The sequence below is a fragment of the Eriocheir sinensis genome, unplaced genomic scaffold (assembly GCF_024679095.1).
Source record: "Eriocheir sinensis breed Jianghai 21 unplaced genomic scaffold, ASM2467909v1 Scaffold223, whole genome shotgun sequence".
Taxonomy (NCBI): domain Eukaryota; kingdom Metazoa; phylum Arthropoda; class Malacostraca; order Decapoda; family Varunidae; genus Eriocheir; species Eriocheir sinensis.
Window position 1 is genome coordinate 360001 of NW_026111525.1, and position 16602 is coordinate 376602.

Consider the following 16602-nt stretch of genomic DNA (forward strand, 5'->3'; position numbering starts at 1 on the left):
TTGCCTTCCCTTCGTCTCTCCCGCAGATCTTCGTTCCAAAAATGCTAGTGACTATAGGTACGCACCGTCCTTCCCTTCGATTTTAGTCGCTAAACCTTCGTGACTCTTGGTACGGGCCAAAGTGTTTTCGTTCACCAAAGAACGAGTCAAATGAAGTCCAAATATCGACATATTACTCAAACAGAAAGTAAAATTATCTTTTCATGATCACTGTTGACAACAATAAATCTAACATGTGCACAATATATAGGACATGCATAATTAGTCGATATCCTAAACTAGGATGCCGTAATTTATTTAATGTATACTCTCGTTTGATGGCGACGTCATCGCCAGCGCACCATACCTATTATTCAGCCCTGACTCACTCTGCCTTTCGTGGTCAACACAACGATAACAAAAGCTTTCCGTGGACTTTAATGAATGAAAGTGATCAGGGGAAGATGCCCACAGCCTATAACTACCGTGGGATAGTCGGAGATGGAAAAATAAGAATAAATAGCTTCAGAATAGTCGTGTTTTGTAACTCCAAGCTCACTCTTCGCCGCCGATCGCAAACATCATTGCCTTTCTTGGTCAATAAAACGATGACAAAAGCTTCATGTATACTTTTAATGCATGGAGGTGATCAATGGAACATGTCCACAACTTAAAAATGCCATAGAATAATCGAGGAAGGTGGGGAGATAAGAATATATGGTTTTGAAATGGAGGTGGTGGTCGAGGTGCGGGCGGGTAATCGCAGCGTTGCCAAATATTAGGCTATGGTCGAGTGTTCGTAGAGGCGTCCGGAACTTTGATATTTCAGATATGGCAACCCTACCTATGAAGAGATTCTTCATTCATCATCGTTACTGACCGATGTTACTATATATTTCAGTGTCCATGCTTATAATAAGCCATCATAGTGAATAAAAGGTATTTAATGTGAAAACTTATTATTTGCTCGTTTCTTAATCAATAAAACTCAAAGTAATGCCAGTTAGAGTCCTTTTATAGAGAGAGTCCTGACATAGGGGGCCCTGTGTATAAGGCTGCTGGGCGCCATTTTTGGCCCTTCGAGCACCGCGCCGACTTTGAGCTGAGGTATTAAAAACAAAATTTTACCTATTTTGGAAGCGGATTCGGCTGCTTTTTAATGTAACAATGCCTTGCTGCCTAGCCTTCGGCTGTAGCAACATGCCACAGAGGGGATACAATGTTTATATATTAACTGCAAGGCCGCTGAGAAGACAGACAGAGGTGCTAACAGTCAGTCGTCTTGGGAGGAAACCTTCGGTTATGACAGCAAGACACACACACTGCCATTGTGTGTGTCTTGCTGCCATAACCGCCCTCCCTTTGTACTGTTTATGGAAATCGTTGTGAGAGAGGCACAGCTGCAAGGACTGAAACAATCGTTCACCTCAGGTCCAGACATAATGAGGGAAGCTGTGGCCCTTATGGCCAAAATTATTGGGTGTGATCTCTCCCACAGGGCTCTAGCTGTTAGTACAGACTCACAATGGATATTTCACACTCATCAAAGCCACAGTCTAATAGACTGGACGTGTTACAGGAGTTTAGATGAACAGAAGCTAGCTTTTGGTGAGCCATACCTGTCTCGATAAAACTCTAGAATCACACCCAAATCACTCTAAAAGCTAACACATATTTTTTTTTTATATTGTATTTGTTAATCATCACTCTGGTAACCGTTTCCATTATTATTACTTGTTTCTGAGATTTTAAAATGCGAGGAAATACTACTATTTCAGCGGTGATAGGCTAGGTTACTATTTGCTCATGTGAAGGGTCTTCTGCTAGAAACTTCTCTAGGTTGGGTTATAAGTCCATTTTTATTTAATAGCCTAATGTATAAGGCTGCATGGTCTTCATTTTCATCGGTACCATTGTCATTATAATATGTTGAAGACATTTTCCTACAGTATTATCTAACCCTATTTTGACCTTCAAGCAAAATGAAACACGTTTACATGGCCTTAGTACTTTACTGTGTTATTTTTCAATCAACAATAAGTATTTCAATTAAATCATATTAAATCAAATGTTATTGAACTCATTAATAACTGATCTTCACAAGACCTTGAAATCACACAGAAAATTGATTGCAGCAACTACATCCTAGTGTGTGTGTGTGTGTGTGTGTGTGAAGCAAGATAGCAGCACGGCGAGTAATGGAATCAAGGCCCCTTCACCCCCACACAAGTACTTTAAAATAATTTTCTCTCCATATGCTAAAGTTTACAGCAACCACGTAACGGAAAGGGAGCAAAAATCCTTTGCATTGATGGAGCTTGGGTAGTGTGTCAGCCACGTGGCCTATGACAAGTATATCAAGGCTCATGCCGTTCAGGAGGCAGCGTCCCTCCCTGTAGGCAAGGGTCAGGCGATGAAGGGATATGTAAGGAAGAGAAAGACTTCCCCAACTGCTGCCGATAATGTTTTACAGCGATAAGTTTTGTTAAATCCATCCATCACAGCAGCAACACTCAAAGAGAAGCACCCAGACTTGTGTGAAGTCTCTCAGTACCCTCTGAGCGCTGCCGCCTCTCAAGGTCGTCAGCAGCCTGCGGTGACACGCATATATCACAGGCTGCGTGGGTTACTGAGTGCCTATACTGAGACAGTGGCTGATCGTAAGGATAATGATAATCTCCTGTCACCTTACGGCACGTTCCAACGGCTGGTGACCAAATTATGGTGAAGTATAAGGGCATAATGGTGGGTTGGCGATACCTGTTGATGTAGACACAAAATGTCTCATATTTACTTTCCCAGAGCTCGCTGGCGTTTTACATCACAACGTATTATAGATAATCATTAAAAGGGAACATTATAACAAACAATAAATACACATCACTTCCGTTACCTTCAAATGCTCCCGTACGAAACATTCTGAGAGCGGCGACATCACTTCATATTGCGACTGTACATAATGAACCCCTACTTGTTCTTTGTAAATCGAACAAGAAGGCTGCCGCAAAAGACCACAGCCTCATGGAGTGGATGTATTACAAGATTTAGGATGAACGCAGGGAACTGTTCTGGCGTCCCTTGCAGCGTTGCCAAGTTATCGTACCCATCGCATTGCATTTTCGTAGTTTCTGACCAATAACTATAGCAAAAACAAACAAACAAACATCAATAGATTGGAGTTTTAACGATAACTTCAATTTTGTATTGTTATTTTTGTAGGTACGAGAGTTTGAGGCTTAAAAGTAATAACGACGAAGTGGTGAATACGATAATCTGGCAACGCTGGCCCCTTGGGTCTTGGTAATACCCTTGTGGACTAACTGGTTGATGGGGAGCATACACCCGAGTTCGCATTGCTCCAGTCACTCGCCGCCTAGACTCCCGACGGACCCCTGAGCAGGAATAGTGATAGATGGCGCCATTATAAACACTTGCCTGCGCCATGACGGGCTGGGGCCGACTACCATCCAGGCCCCTCAAACAAGCCTACCGGCGCTATAGTCGTACACGTAAAAAAAAAAAAAATAAATAAAAATTTGCTGTTTGTGTGTGTTCGGGATATCGTCAGGATCTCGAAAAAGTACCTAGAATCTTCATCTTTTTTTGCCCTTGAACTGTTTCCTTTACTGTAAAAAAATCAGTGAGTTCCCCGACTCTAACTCGGCTCACAACCAAGAAACCGGGTTCGATTCCCGGGCGGAGTTGTAAAATTTTGGCGGCTTTGCCGATACCTTACGCCCCTGTCCACCCAGCAGTGAATGGATACCAGGTATTAATCGGGGGTTGTGTCCCGTCTCCTGGGATCTGTCCCCTTTTCCTATAATTCCTTCCCCTTCTGTCTCACTCCGGCATATGACCACAGATGTTGCGCCGACTAAACGAAACTTTCCAAAACTTTCCCTGACTCTAAGGCCCTGGCAGAGGCGTCTTGTCGGGCTGGCCTCGTCGCCCCTCACCTGTATTTGACTGGTCTCTTGGTAGGAGAAGTTGCTGAATGATTCCTTGACGAGGGTGTACTCCAGCAGGTACCTGGATCCCTTGAACGTGACCCCCGGCCCGTCCTGGAAAGGGGGGGAGGGGGGGATGACAGAATGAGGATATTGATTAACTCTTACATTAGAAACTTGGTCTGCACAGGGACGAAAGAGGGATGAAAATGATGGGTTGACTCTTGCATTAGTAAATTTGATAGCATAGGTATCTTCTAAAGGAGAAAGTGGAGGAGAGAGAGAGAGAGAGAGAGAGAGAGAGAGAGAGAGATTTACATAGATATTCAGACCCTGTGGAGGTGCGTCCTTAAACCGGAGTTAAACTATATTAAATGCCACCAAGATTTCGCATTTTCTACTTTAGTGAATATTAAAGTGGAGGAAGTGTCGGTCGAGCTTGTTTTGGGGTCTTCGTGGTGCAGTGGTTAACACACTCGGCTTACAGCCGAGAGAGCCCGGGTTCGATTCCCGGGCGGAGTGGAAAAATTTGGGCGGCTTTTCCGATACCCTACGCCCCTGTCCACCCAGCAGTAAATGGGTACCAGGTATTAATCTGGGTTGTGTCCCGTCTCCTGGGATCTGTTCCCTTCTCCTATAATTCCTTCCCCTTCTGTCTCTCTCCGGCATATGACCACAGATGTTGCGCCGACTAAACCAAACTTTCTAACTTTCAAGAGATGAGCGAACGTCGTCACAAAGTTTGGTGCGCAAAGAGAGATCGTCTTTGTTGTCCTATGTTGAACACCTTCTATCTTAGCAATGACCTTCGCATGGCGGGGAGACCGAAACTGTAGTAATAGTATCTTTGTGAATGGGAACATTGCTACGGATTTTCAAAGAGGTTGAATAAAAGTGAGCAATTGTCAAAATAAAGATCAATTAACTTTTTTTTTACTTTACCAATATTTCCTTTTCTTTACCGTAATTCAGTTATCTAAAGTATTGCTCCCTTGATACGAGTTCACGCCCTGGAATACATTACTCAACCCTTTCACTTGTTTTCAGTCCGAGCCAACGCGGAGTATACGAGAAGCCGACACGGAGGAGGAACTATTGCTGTGTGTGAGTGCCAATGCTGTTCTTTCTTTACATTGTGGGTCTTCAAGTTGGGGATCGCGGATTTTTCTTTATATTGTGAATTATCAAGTTGTGTGTGTCTGTGTGGGGGGGGGATTATGTTTCTTAATGGTCCCTCCAATTGAGAAATATGAGAAAAAAATCACCCCTCACACAAACCATTTCATAATATATATATAAAGCATTTGTGACCAGATTATATATCATCTATTTTGGGCGGTTTATATCATGGCACAAATTTGGCCCGTCGCTGCTACACGGTAAAGCCACAAATTTGGCCCGTCGCTGCTACAAGGTAAAGCCACAAATTTGGCCCGTCGCTGGTACACGGTAAAGCCACAAATTTGGCCCATCGCTGCTACACGGTAAAGCCACAAATTTGGCCCGTCGCTGCTACACGGTTAAGCCACAAATTTGGCCCGTCGCTGGTACACGGTAGAGCCACAAATTTGGCTCGTCGCTGGTACACGGTAAAGCCATAAATTTGGCCCGTCGCTGGTACACGGTAAAGCCACAAATCTGACCCGTCGCTGCTACCGGGTTAACAACTACACAAAGGTCGTCTGCTGAGACTTAATTTTCAAAGCGAAGCTGAAGCCACAAAAAGAATACCGTGACGAGAGTACCCGAGCAGGCAGACTGACACAGTGCTGCCTCTGGGACTAGCAGGGTCCCCGTCAGACAAGACTAAAAGAATGCTGTGCTGCACCAGGATGTGTTGGGGCAGGGGGGCTTCGTGGTGCAGTGGTTAACACACTCGGCTCACAACCGAGAGAGCCCGGGTTCGATTCCCGGGCGGAGTGAAAAATTTGGGCGGCTTTTCCGATACCCTACGCCCCTGTCCACCCAGCAGTGAATGGGTACCAGATATTAATCGGGGGTTGTGTCCTGTCTCCTGGGGTCTGTTCCCTTCTATAATTCCTTCCCCTTCTGTCTGTCCGGCATATGACCACAGATGTTGCGTCGACTAAGCGAAATTTTCCAAACTTTCTGTGTTGGGGCAGAGAGTTAAGGAAGCTAATAGCGTACTTGATGCTGATCATTATAGAGCGAAGCCTTTTTTTACAGTAAAGGAAGCAACTCTAGGGCAAAAGAAAATATGACAGACTCGAAACCTCTTACTTGCAAAGTCCGTGAACGCGAACTCTAGCTATACGGATATGTGGCAAGCTACACATGATTCGATCCTGCTCACGGGTTGTTTCTATAAAAGACAATACCAAGGGGGTGGCTTTCATGAGCAACTTGGGCTGGTACAGGGTCCTGCAAGGTGTGTTAAAGCCCACTGGACGCTGATACAGCAAAAGAAAACTTGAGTGCCAGGAGGGATTGGGCAATAGAAAGCGGTTTAAACTCCCTGGGCTTACCAAGGCTCGTAGGACTTGCCTGCACCAGGACGCCGAGTTTCTCCTTCATGTCCTTGATCCTGAAGACCATGAAGCAGTGCTGACGGTCGAACGGGTACATCTGGAGCTCGAAGTGACACTTGAAGGTGAGCGTCGTCTCGTCCAGGAACACCAGCATGTTGGCCTCGCCGCTGTACGTCACGTCTGCGGGCGGGGATAGGTGCCACACACACACACACACACACACATTATTGAGCAAAATGGAAGAAGTAGACAACGAGGAGATACTACTAAAAAAAGAAATTGTCACTAGGAACACAAGATGACATAGTAAAAAGCTGAGGAAGGGAAGATGCTCGAGAGATATAAAGAAATACAGCTTCCCGCAAAGAAATATAGAGGTTTGGAACAGACTAAGTGAGGATGTAGTATCGGCGAGGAGTGTGCAAAGCTTTAAGGAAAAGTTGGATAAATGTAGATACGGAGACGGGACCACACCAGCGTAAAGCCCAGGCCCTGTAAAACTACAACTATGTAAATACACACACACACACACAAACACACACACACACACACACACACACACACGGAGCTTTGAAGTTCATTGGTTACCACGATTGCATCGTAACCCAGAGGCCTTCAGTTCGATTCCCGGGCTGAGTGGAGACGGATGGGCTGTCTCCTTTCCTCCGTGCCACTGTCCAGCCAGCGGCGACTGGGTGCCGGGCATCAGGCGGAGGTTGTGCCCCGCCTCCCGGGTGGTTGTGACCGTAGGTTCCCGCCATAACCACAGGGGAGGCGGTGGCTGAATGGATAGCGTGACGGCCCCGCGTTCAGGATGACGCGAGTTCAATCCCCGCCCGGTGCCACCAAGCTGGGATTTTTCAGCCGCCGCCGAGTGGCTTAAAACTACCCACATGCTGTCCAAAAGACCACCTATTAACCCGGACTCTAGATTAAAGATAATCTCCGGGAGAGCTGCATGAGCCAATGCAAGATGGCGCCACTATAAACACTTGCCTGCGCCAGAACGAGCTGGGCCGACCATCAGGCCCCACCGGGAAGAAGCCTACTGGCGCAATAGGCCACGACGTTAAAAAAAAAAAAAAAGATCCGTCAGCAGGACTCGTAGGATCATTCGGGGAGGCTAGCGGCTGGGGATCACGAGTCCATCGCGCGGTCAGTCCCTGGTGGTGCATTACATACCTTCCCTGATGGTGGTGTCATCGTCGGGCAGCGGCCGAGAGGTTCGCTCCACGTAGGCGGCCTGGGAGTGTGTCTTGACCTCCACGGCACTCTGAGTGCCGTCCTCCATCTCCAGGCGCGGCGTCCACACCTGCGGGGCGGGAGAGGTATATAGGGTCGTATCTCAAAACATTTCGTCGCCCAAGTTCACAAATTTCACAAGGTTTTCATATGAGTTGAGGGCATTTCCAGGAGTAGTTTTCTGACCCTGGTGGTAGTTTGACCCATCCCTTGTATCATGAGCTTAAAGAAACACTCATTAGAACCCGATCGATCCCTTTTTTGACCTTTATGAATAGTTGATGTGAGAAGCGAAAGTGTCTTATGATACCGGCCATAGAGTCGGGAAGCGGCTGTGTATCGTCGCGAGAGCCTACGCCAGACCTGCCTCGACTTATTTGGAAGACCATAAGATGTGTTCTGCTGACTTTTAAAGCATATTATCGGAACGTTTATTTCTCCCCTCATCATCAATAAACACAGCAAGTTTCAAGCTAATATAAGTTTAGCATGGTTTGGAGTTAAAGTCTTTGCTTAAATTGTCTTTTTACTGGTTTTGTGGCTTACACGGAGCGTGTGATACGAACTCTATCGAGACGAAATGATGACTGCTTCTCGGCAGCCGCACAAGCTATGTGCGTCCTCGTTCGTTCATGAGGTTGCCTAGTCTTAGAGGATTTATACAGATAGAGGGAGAAGAAGTGGAAACGGATAGATATTTAGGATTAATATTTAAATGTTTACAATGCTCGGTCAGGCTAGCGTGGCGCCCACGCCACGATGAAAGTAAAACTCTATGTACAAGGATGGCCGGGCCAAATGAGGTATAGAAAGTATGCAGATGAGAAAGGAAGTACACAGTATAAGGGAATGGGAAAAAAAAATAATGAATGGGTTACAGGATTATAAGCCCATAAGGGACAAATAGCAGTTAAATGTAAGTTAAGCAATTGGCACATGGGTACATTACCTAGAGTAATGGTGTATAAACAAATAAAGACAAGTGCACAAAAATAAAATTCCTAATATCTAAACTCCCGGGAGAATGAGCTATTAACTAAATATAATATGAGAAATAATATATAATAGAAAATACTATCATGATCATGTATTAAATGGTATGGTTATACATACATGGTTTAGTTAAGTTAAAATATGGAAACAAAAAAAAAAAAATGGTGGTATATGGATATATAGGTGTATATAGAAATGGTAAATAGATACCTATCACAGAGGACTTGCATGTTATTTAGTTATTGTAAAGAAATTATCCTGTCCTCGGGTTAGGGATAAATGGCATATGAAGATATTTATGCTCAAGGAGAAAAAGATATTATATTACAATGGGAACATGGTCTATGCCGTTGCTGGCTGTAAGGTGCGCTGGAGGATGGCTCGACGCAGGAAGGCGTAGCGGCGGTGGAAGACACAAATGAGTAGGGTAGCTAGGATCACAGTGAGCGTGAGGACTGTAGTCAGTGACGCGAGGATGGGGTATACAGTGTCGGGGCGAAGGTCTGGCCATATGGTGAGAGATGAAATGGGTTGTAGGGTGATGTTTGGTGCAATGAGTTTGGGTAAGGTGTCTCCTAGTGGGTGTAAGGGTTTGAGTTGTAGGGGAGTTGTTGGTGCCGGCAGGTTAAAGGGTTTGAGGTTGTAGGTATGAAAGGTTTGGTTGAGCAATAGATGGTTAGATTGTTTAGTTGTCAGGTTGTGGGATGTGAGACTGCAGGCCTCCAAGATGACAAAGGAGCCGTGGACAGCGGTGTTGCTAGGTCGGGATCCAGGGCAAGTGACTGTAAGAGCATTGGAATGATGGAAATAGAAGTACCGCCAGGGTTTCACTCTAAGGTGGAAGATGGTGGTATCCTCGACTGGGGTGAAAACACACAGAGATTCAATTGGGGAGTTTCTAACTAGACCCATCTCACAAGGATAATTGCTGGTAGGCAAAAAGACGTACTGGTAAGCAGGGCAAAGGTACATCTGGAATCGGGTGATATGGCAATCATGAAAGTCAGCTGGAAAAGCAATGTGCATAAAATCTGATGAAACCAAGAGAGTGGTATGAGATGTAGATAGTTGGTAGATGGAAGAATTGGCAACTGTAGGGAATGGATGAATGTGATAGATAGTGAACATATCTGGCGACCTAAAGGGTATATGCACTAAGATACCATCTGTAGTCAATGTTGCCTCCATGTAGGGATAATAATATTGAACCTGGGTCTCACTGAAAACAGGAGTTAAGCCTTTTTCTGTTCTGGCCCAATCAATGACATGCATAAGTTCGGTAGGGGTGAGAAGGGAAGGGGTTACAACACCATCTAACACGTCTCTGAGCAGTGTAAATGTGTCCTGCAGTGCTAATTTAAAATTTGTGATTGCAAGGTAGACAACTCTGAGGTTTGCTGCCATTATAGCCAAATGGTGAGCCAATAAGTCCTGGTGTTGGACCTGCTGAAGCTGGGTTATGAGGGATGTGAAGTTGTTGAGGCGGTCTATGATAACTTTTTGAGTCCTAACAACCGTCTCAATAGCTTTGTTTTGGGAACTGAGAACAATGGCCTGGTTATTCAAAATAGTACCCCATTTGTCTAACTGATCGTGAACTTCAGCAACATCGGCTTCTGTAGCTGTACCAATGAGGCCTTTTAACAATCTCCCACCAATGTCGATGAGACCACGCTTGGACCTGGCGTGGGCTACTGGTGTTTTTAGGTAAGTTGACAAATGGGTCCATTCTAGCATACTATCAAAGGATTGTTGGATATTTAGGAAAGATAGCATGAGAGTAGAGAAATATGTCAGCGTGAGTGGATGGTTTAGTTTATGAACTGTGTCCGATGTCTGCTGGAGAACCGCTTCCGCTTGCTGGATCTGGCGCCGGAACTGGGGTATATGGAGTCGCTCCAGCTTTTGAAAATCGCATAGGGTAATGCGGACATCGACCACGTCCTCCACCACCATCACGGGGCCGTCTGGCTCCACGATTGCCCCCACACGTAGGTGTTGTTCATATGAGGGCTGCTTCGTGGCATTTGTGGGGAGGACCAGGAGAACACCTCCCAAGACACATAGGCAAGGGAGTAGCATCGCAACTGGGTGAGAGAATAGAAAGTGGTTAGTGGATGGATAAGGTAAAAAAAAAGTGTGAGAGAAGAGAAAGGAACACTAAGGGATGAAGATGGTTCTCCGTACAAATGCATCAGTTTGCAGATGTGTATGATCTTAGTTTCTTCCTGTAGTCGTTGGTAGTGTCCACCTCAGCTGGGCCTGGAGTATTTGTCGGTGTCGTTAGAGGGTCGTCAGGCGCAGGGGTCGACGCCTCACAGGTTGAGGAAGAAGGTCGGTTAGTGCGTTTTAGGTGGTCTAGGTGTGCAAGCTTTGTTTCCAAGGTAGTCAGGTGGCGGATCTTGACCTTATTCCCCTTGTCGTAGGCCAGTACGCGGTATGGTCCCTCAAAGCGAGGTGCTAGTTTGTTTTTGGGTTCCTGAATTTTTAAATAGACAATGTCCCCTATGACCAATAATTTGTCGGTTGCTGATTTCCATTGTGACGCATTCATGGCAGCCTTGCTATCCTCGATGTTGGAGGTAACGCGTTTATAGATCTTCTGGAAGTCTGTCCCTCTGACTCGAACGTAGTCATCAAAATTATAGATGGGTGTGTCCTCTTTGAGGAGGAATGAGTACGGCAATCGATGGTCCTGGCCAAAAATGACAAAGTGAGGTGTGTCACCTATTGATTTATGGAGAGATGAGTTAAGAGAAGCCATTACCTGAGGCATCCATTCGTGCCAAGTTACTGAGACATCACCGACCAGAGAGCGAAGTGTCTGAATGATTTTTCGATTGTGTCGCTCGACCATGCCATTGGAAGCTGGATGATAAGCCATGGTATTTACCTTATCAACTTGGTATTCCCTGCAGATTGCCTCCAAGATTTTATTGTTAAATTCTGTGCCATTATCGGAGATGAGGACTTTAGGGGTGTTATATTTACAAAAGACTTCATCAATGAGAGCTTTAGCCACAGTAGTTGCTTGCTTGTCCACTATGGGAACTAGAACCGAGAAACGACTGAAATGATCAATGGCAACCAATAGGTATTTGTGGCCTTCAGTAGTTTGTGGTAATTTCAATAGGTCAATAGCAATGGTATCCCATGGCTCTAAAGGTATGGGATAGCTTTTGATGGGGACTTGCTGAGTAATGGAACCATAATTTTCTGCACAAGTGTGGCAGTTGTTGATGTAATCAATGATGTCGAGCCGCATACGTGGCCAATAATATAACAAACGGGCTTGCATCAAAGCTCTACTTTTTCCGCTGATCCTAGTGATATGTGTCGCCATCTGGACATCTGTCCGCTCCTTCCTAGGACTGTCCGGGTACTATCGATCCTTTATCAAGGACTATTCACGCATTGCAAGACCCCTCACTCAACTTTTGCGCAAAGACTCCACATTTACTTGTCTTATGATACCGGCCATAGAGTCGGGAAGCGGCTGTGTATCGTCGCGAGAGCCTACGCCAGACCTGCCTCGACTTATTTGGAAGACCATAAGATGTGTTCTGCTGACTTTTAAAGCATATTATCGGAACGTTTATTTCTCCCCTCATCATCAATAAACACAGCAAGTTTCAAGCTAATATACTCTTTTTTTATGAATACTTTTATTCGAAATTTGAGATTTTGAGTAATGGCCACATTTACTTGTCTTATGATACCGGCCATAGAGTCGGGAAGCGGCTGTGTATCGTCGCGAGAGCCTACGCCAGACCTGCCTCGACTTATTTGGAAGACCATAAGATGTGTTCTGCTGACTTTTAAAGCAAATTATCGGAACGTTTATTTGTCCCCTCATCGTCAATAAACACAGCAAGTTTCAGCTAATATACTCTTTTTTTATGAATACTTTTATTCGAAATTTGAGATTTTGAGTAATGGCCTTCCAAAGTTTGGGAGGTCTGTATCTGCTATTATTTCTTTCAACAGTTGGATGACTTTTACATGTGTTACTCATCAACATGTACTGATACTGCACCAACACAGCCATGTAATTATGCTTATATATACTACCAATTATTGCGAGGTGTTCATCGTGGAGTGGCTTGTTGGAATCCCACTCAGACTCCACCGTGTCCTGAGAGTTGCCGAGACTCTCTGGATTTACAGTGTTGCCACCGCTCGTGCCTCCTGCCAAGTGTGGTTGCAGAAAGCACAAACCCAGACACGACAGTCACCGAAAACAGTCATACAGTGCAATGGCAGACAAATGTCGCACCATGCCCCATCCTTAGTTTAAATATTACTTTCTCTTCAAATGGTCCATAGCCCGTGATAGTGCCATTTCGCCCCAGTGTAATACTTTGACAATGTTTGTAGATTGTTTTAGAGTAATTGAAAGTTCGAGTAACACTTGTCAAACTCCCAGGGGCTTAGAGGAGCAAGCTGCCAGGCCCTTCAGCACGGCGAATGTATCTCACCGATGAACTCCCTCGCTCTGTACAAATCTGCAGCAATTGAAAATTGAGTAAAGAGTCGATCATTTTTTCGTAATCTCGACCTCGGTACACAATTATGTTCAGTAGTGCAAAGGACAGAACTGTAGCATGCCGGGCAGCGGAGGGGAGACGATAAACTCACGTGATCAAAGCCCCTTTCACACTGTGCCGACTCTGGGCCACGACAACCCAGCGACTTCTGCATTTGACAAGTTGGTTCCCACGCTCCAAGAAGGGGGGTGGGGGTGGGGGGGGGCGTTATTGAGGTCTTGGTGTCTTGCCGACTGTCTGGGACATTCGGCCAACTAGTTGCCAGCATGTCGTGTGGTGGCTGAGTCGACAGAGTGACGGCGCCGCGTTCAGGAGGCCTCGAGTTCAATCCCCGCCCGGTGCCACCAAGCTGGGATTTTTCAGCCGCCGCCGAGTGGCTTAAAACTACCCACATGCTGTCCAGAAGAACACCTATCAACCCGGACTCTAGATTCTAGGATTAAAGATGAGCTCCGGGAGGGCAGCATGAGCCAGTGCAAGATGGCGCCACTATAAACATTCGCCTGCGCCAGAACGGGCTGGGCCGACCATCAGGCCCCACCGGGAAGAAGCCTTAGGCCGACCATCAGGCCCCACCGGGAAGAAACCTTGGGCCGACCATCAGGCCCCACCGGGAAGAAGGCTACCGGCGCAATAGGCCGCGACGTAAAAAAAATAAAAAATAAAAACTCACTACTCCAGACTCCCGTCACGACGTCGGCGCAGCATTCGTCAACGGTCTCAAGACCTCTTTCAAGACATGCCCGACCCTTTCACATTAACACCCAAGACCTCGTGTAATCTAGAGTCGTGGGTAGTCGTGGCCCAGAGTTGGCACAGTGTGAACGGGACTTAACATTAACTGGCTGCCGCACTCTTGGTGTTCGCTAAAGAGGTATTTCCTTGCTGCAGGACAAAACACTTCTGTCCCTCGTCCTGCCCCCCCCCCCCCCCACCCCCACCCTACCACCAACTCCAACACGTTGTACTAGGGACGGTGAAATGCCAGAATTTTCTCTTTTCTATACTCCCACACGGCTACTGTGTGTAACGAAACACACGAGAAATTAATCCAGACAAGGAAAGGTTTGCCGGCGCCGGGGATCGAGCCCGCGACCAGCGATACGGGAGAGCCACTCCTTATCCAGTCGGCCAAAGAGGTACCCCACTGGCAGAGGGAGTTATGGGAGGCTCCTGGCCTATCAGGCTAGTCGTGTCACTACAGCGGCACCCCACAACCACCAATACGACCTCCCTCACAGGACCCTTCCGTGGGTTTTTTTCGTGGTGCTGTGGTTAGCACACTCGGCTCACAGCCGGGAGAGCCCGAGTTCGATTCCCGGGCGGAGTGGAATAATTTGGGCGGCTTTTCCGATACTCTACGCCCCTGTCCATCCAGCAGTGAATGGGTACCAGGTATAAATCGGGGATTGTGTCCCGTCTCCTGGGATCTGTTCCCTTCTCCTATAATTCCTTCCCCTTCTGTCTCTCTCTCCGGCATATGACCTCAGATGTTGCGCTGACTAAACGAATCTTTCCAACTTTCCCACAACCACCACTACTCCCTCACTCACAGCACCCTTCCGTGGCCTCACCTCGGTCCACTCCTGCAGCTTGTTGGCCTTTAAGTTCGCCAGCAGGTTTTTGTACTTGAGGCGGCGGTCCCTCCACTGCGTCCTTATGTACACGTCGATTTCGATGGTGAAGGACGCCAAGCTGAACTTCCTCACCGAAGTGATGTTGAGGGCGAAGAGGATGGGCAGCGGCGTGCTCTTGTAGGTGGGCGGCGGCAGCTGTTCGGGGTATCCCTCGGGTACCACCACCACCGAGCAGTCCATCTCGTCGCTCTGGTCGTCACAGTCCACGCTCAGGTCACAGCGGCGGCTCTTTTCGATGCAGGACCCATCGTTACACGTGTACTCGTCGTTGTGGCAAGACGTCAGCAGCAGTTCAACCTGCAGACGGGGGCTGTTAGCGGTAAAGACGAGGAACAGGGCAGACACTGAACATAACGTTGAACAAGCGACCACGGCTGGACGTGTGCGACAAAGGTAAAATAAGGAACCCTGAACAATAAGGGGGTCTTCGTGGTGCAGTGGTTAGCACACTCGGCTCACAACCGAGAGAGCCCGGGTTCGATTCCCGGGCGGAGTGGAAAAATTTGGGCGGCTTTTCCGATACCCTACGCCCCTGTCCACCCAGCAGTGAATGGGTACCAGGTATTAATCGGGGGTTGTGTCCCGTCTCCTGGGATCTGTTCCCTTCTCCTATAATCCCTTCCCCCTTCTATCTCTCTCCGGCATATGACCACAGATGTTGCGCCGACTAAACGAAACTATCCAGCTTTCCTGAACAGTAAGCCTTAGCGACGGGGGAAGAGAAGGAACAGTTAGTTAGTTAGTTAAATTAGTTGGGAAGTTCGGCACTGATAGGTAGTATGTAGGGCTATAACAGACAGCGAGACGTGGCTGCTCAGTGTCTGTCACCATGCCTATACAAGGACAGGGTGTTGTAGCTGACCAGCCTGCAGGGCGAGGCCATGGGAAGGGTGAGTGCCTTGGTGTGCGCCCCGCACGCCGTAACTGTGCTATATTGTGTATGTACTTGTGTATATAGACGACCCCATAGCTAAACTGAGAGAGAGAGAGAGAGAGAGAGAGAGAGAGAGAGAGAGAGAGAGAAAAAGTATTACCGTCGACGCTCAACCACACTAATTTGAACTTTAGGGACTTCCGCTGCTTCGTTAACCCGTCCGCTGCGATTGGCACGGATTTGGTTTTCACTGGTAGCCAGGTAACATATAGTCCCAAGTCTTTCTCTGCCTCTGTGGTGGATAGTGGAGTGTTTCCCATGTGGTATTGGTGTGCTGGATATCCCTTCACTGGTAGCCTGGTAACATACACTCCCAGGTCTTTTTCTGCCTCTGTGGTGGATAGTGGAGTGTTTCCCATGTGGTATTGGTGTGCTGGATATCCCCTCCCAAGGTGCAGGACTTTACATTTCTCTTCACTGAATTGTAGCAGCCACTTTTTGTTCAATATCTGTAGTTTGGTGAGGTCTGACTGTAGGGAATCCGTAGTTGTAGTAGTCTATGGGGAGGCGGTGGCTGAGTCGTCAGAGTAACGGCCTCGTGTTCAGGAGGACGCGAGTTCAATCCCCGCTCGGTGCCACCAAGCTGGGATTTTTCAGCCGCCGCCGAGTGGCTTAAAACTACCCACATGCTGTCCAGAAGACCACCTATCAACCCGGACTCTAGATTCTAGGATCAAAAATGAGCTCTGGGAGGGCAGCATGAGCCAGTGCAAGATGGTGCCACTATAAACACTCGCCTGCGCCAGAACGGGCTGGGCCGACCATCAGGACCCACCGGAAAGAAGCCTTGGACCGACCATCAGGACCCACCGGGAAGAAGCCTACCGGCGCAAT

General features: G+C 47.1%; 2 protein-coding genes across 2 annotated transcripts in view; one reads left to right on the forward strand and one right to left on the reverse strand.

Annotated features, from left to right (window-relative positions):
• The window catches only part of LOC126990917 (protein turtle homolog A-like), a 159787-nt gene that overhangs the window by 134169 nt on the left and 9016 nt on the right, over positions 1-16602 (forward strand). The window lies entirely within an intron of this gene.
• LOC126990921 (uncharacterized) overlaps positions 1-16602 on the reverse strand; it is a 37512-nt gene that overhangs the window by 2726 nt on the left and 18184 nt on the right. Inside the window, exons 6-9 of the mRNA XM_050849558.1 lie at positions 14772-15131; positions 7598-7727; positions 6432-6595; positions 3936-4040 (exon numbers count right to left, since the gene is read on the reverse strand). Of these exons, the coding sequence (XP_050705515.1) occupies positions 3936-4040; positions 6432-6595; positions 7598-7727; positions 14772-15131 (759 nt within the window). The remainder of the gene's footprint in view (positions 1-3935; positions 4041-6431; positions 6596-7597; positions 7728-14771; positions 15132-16602) is intronic.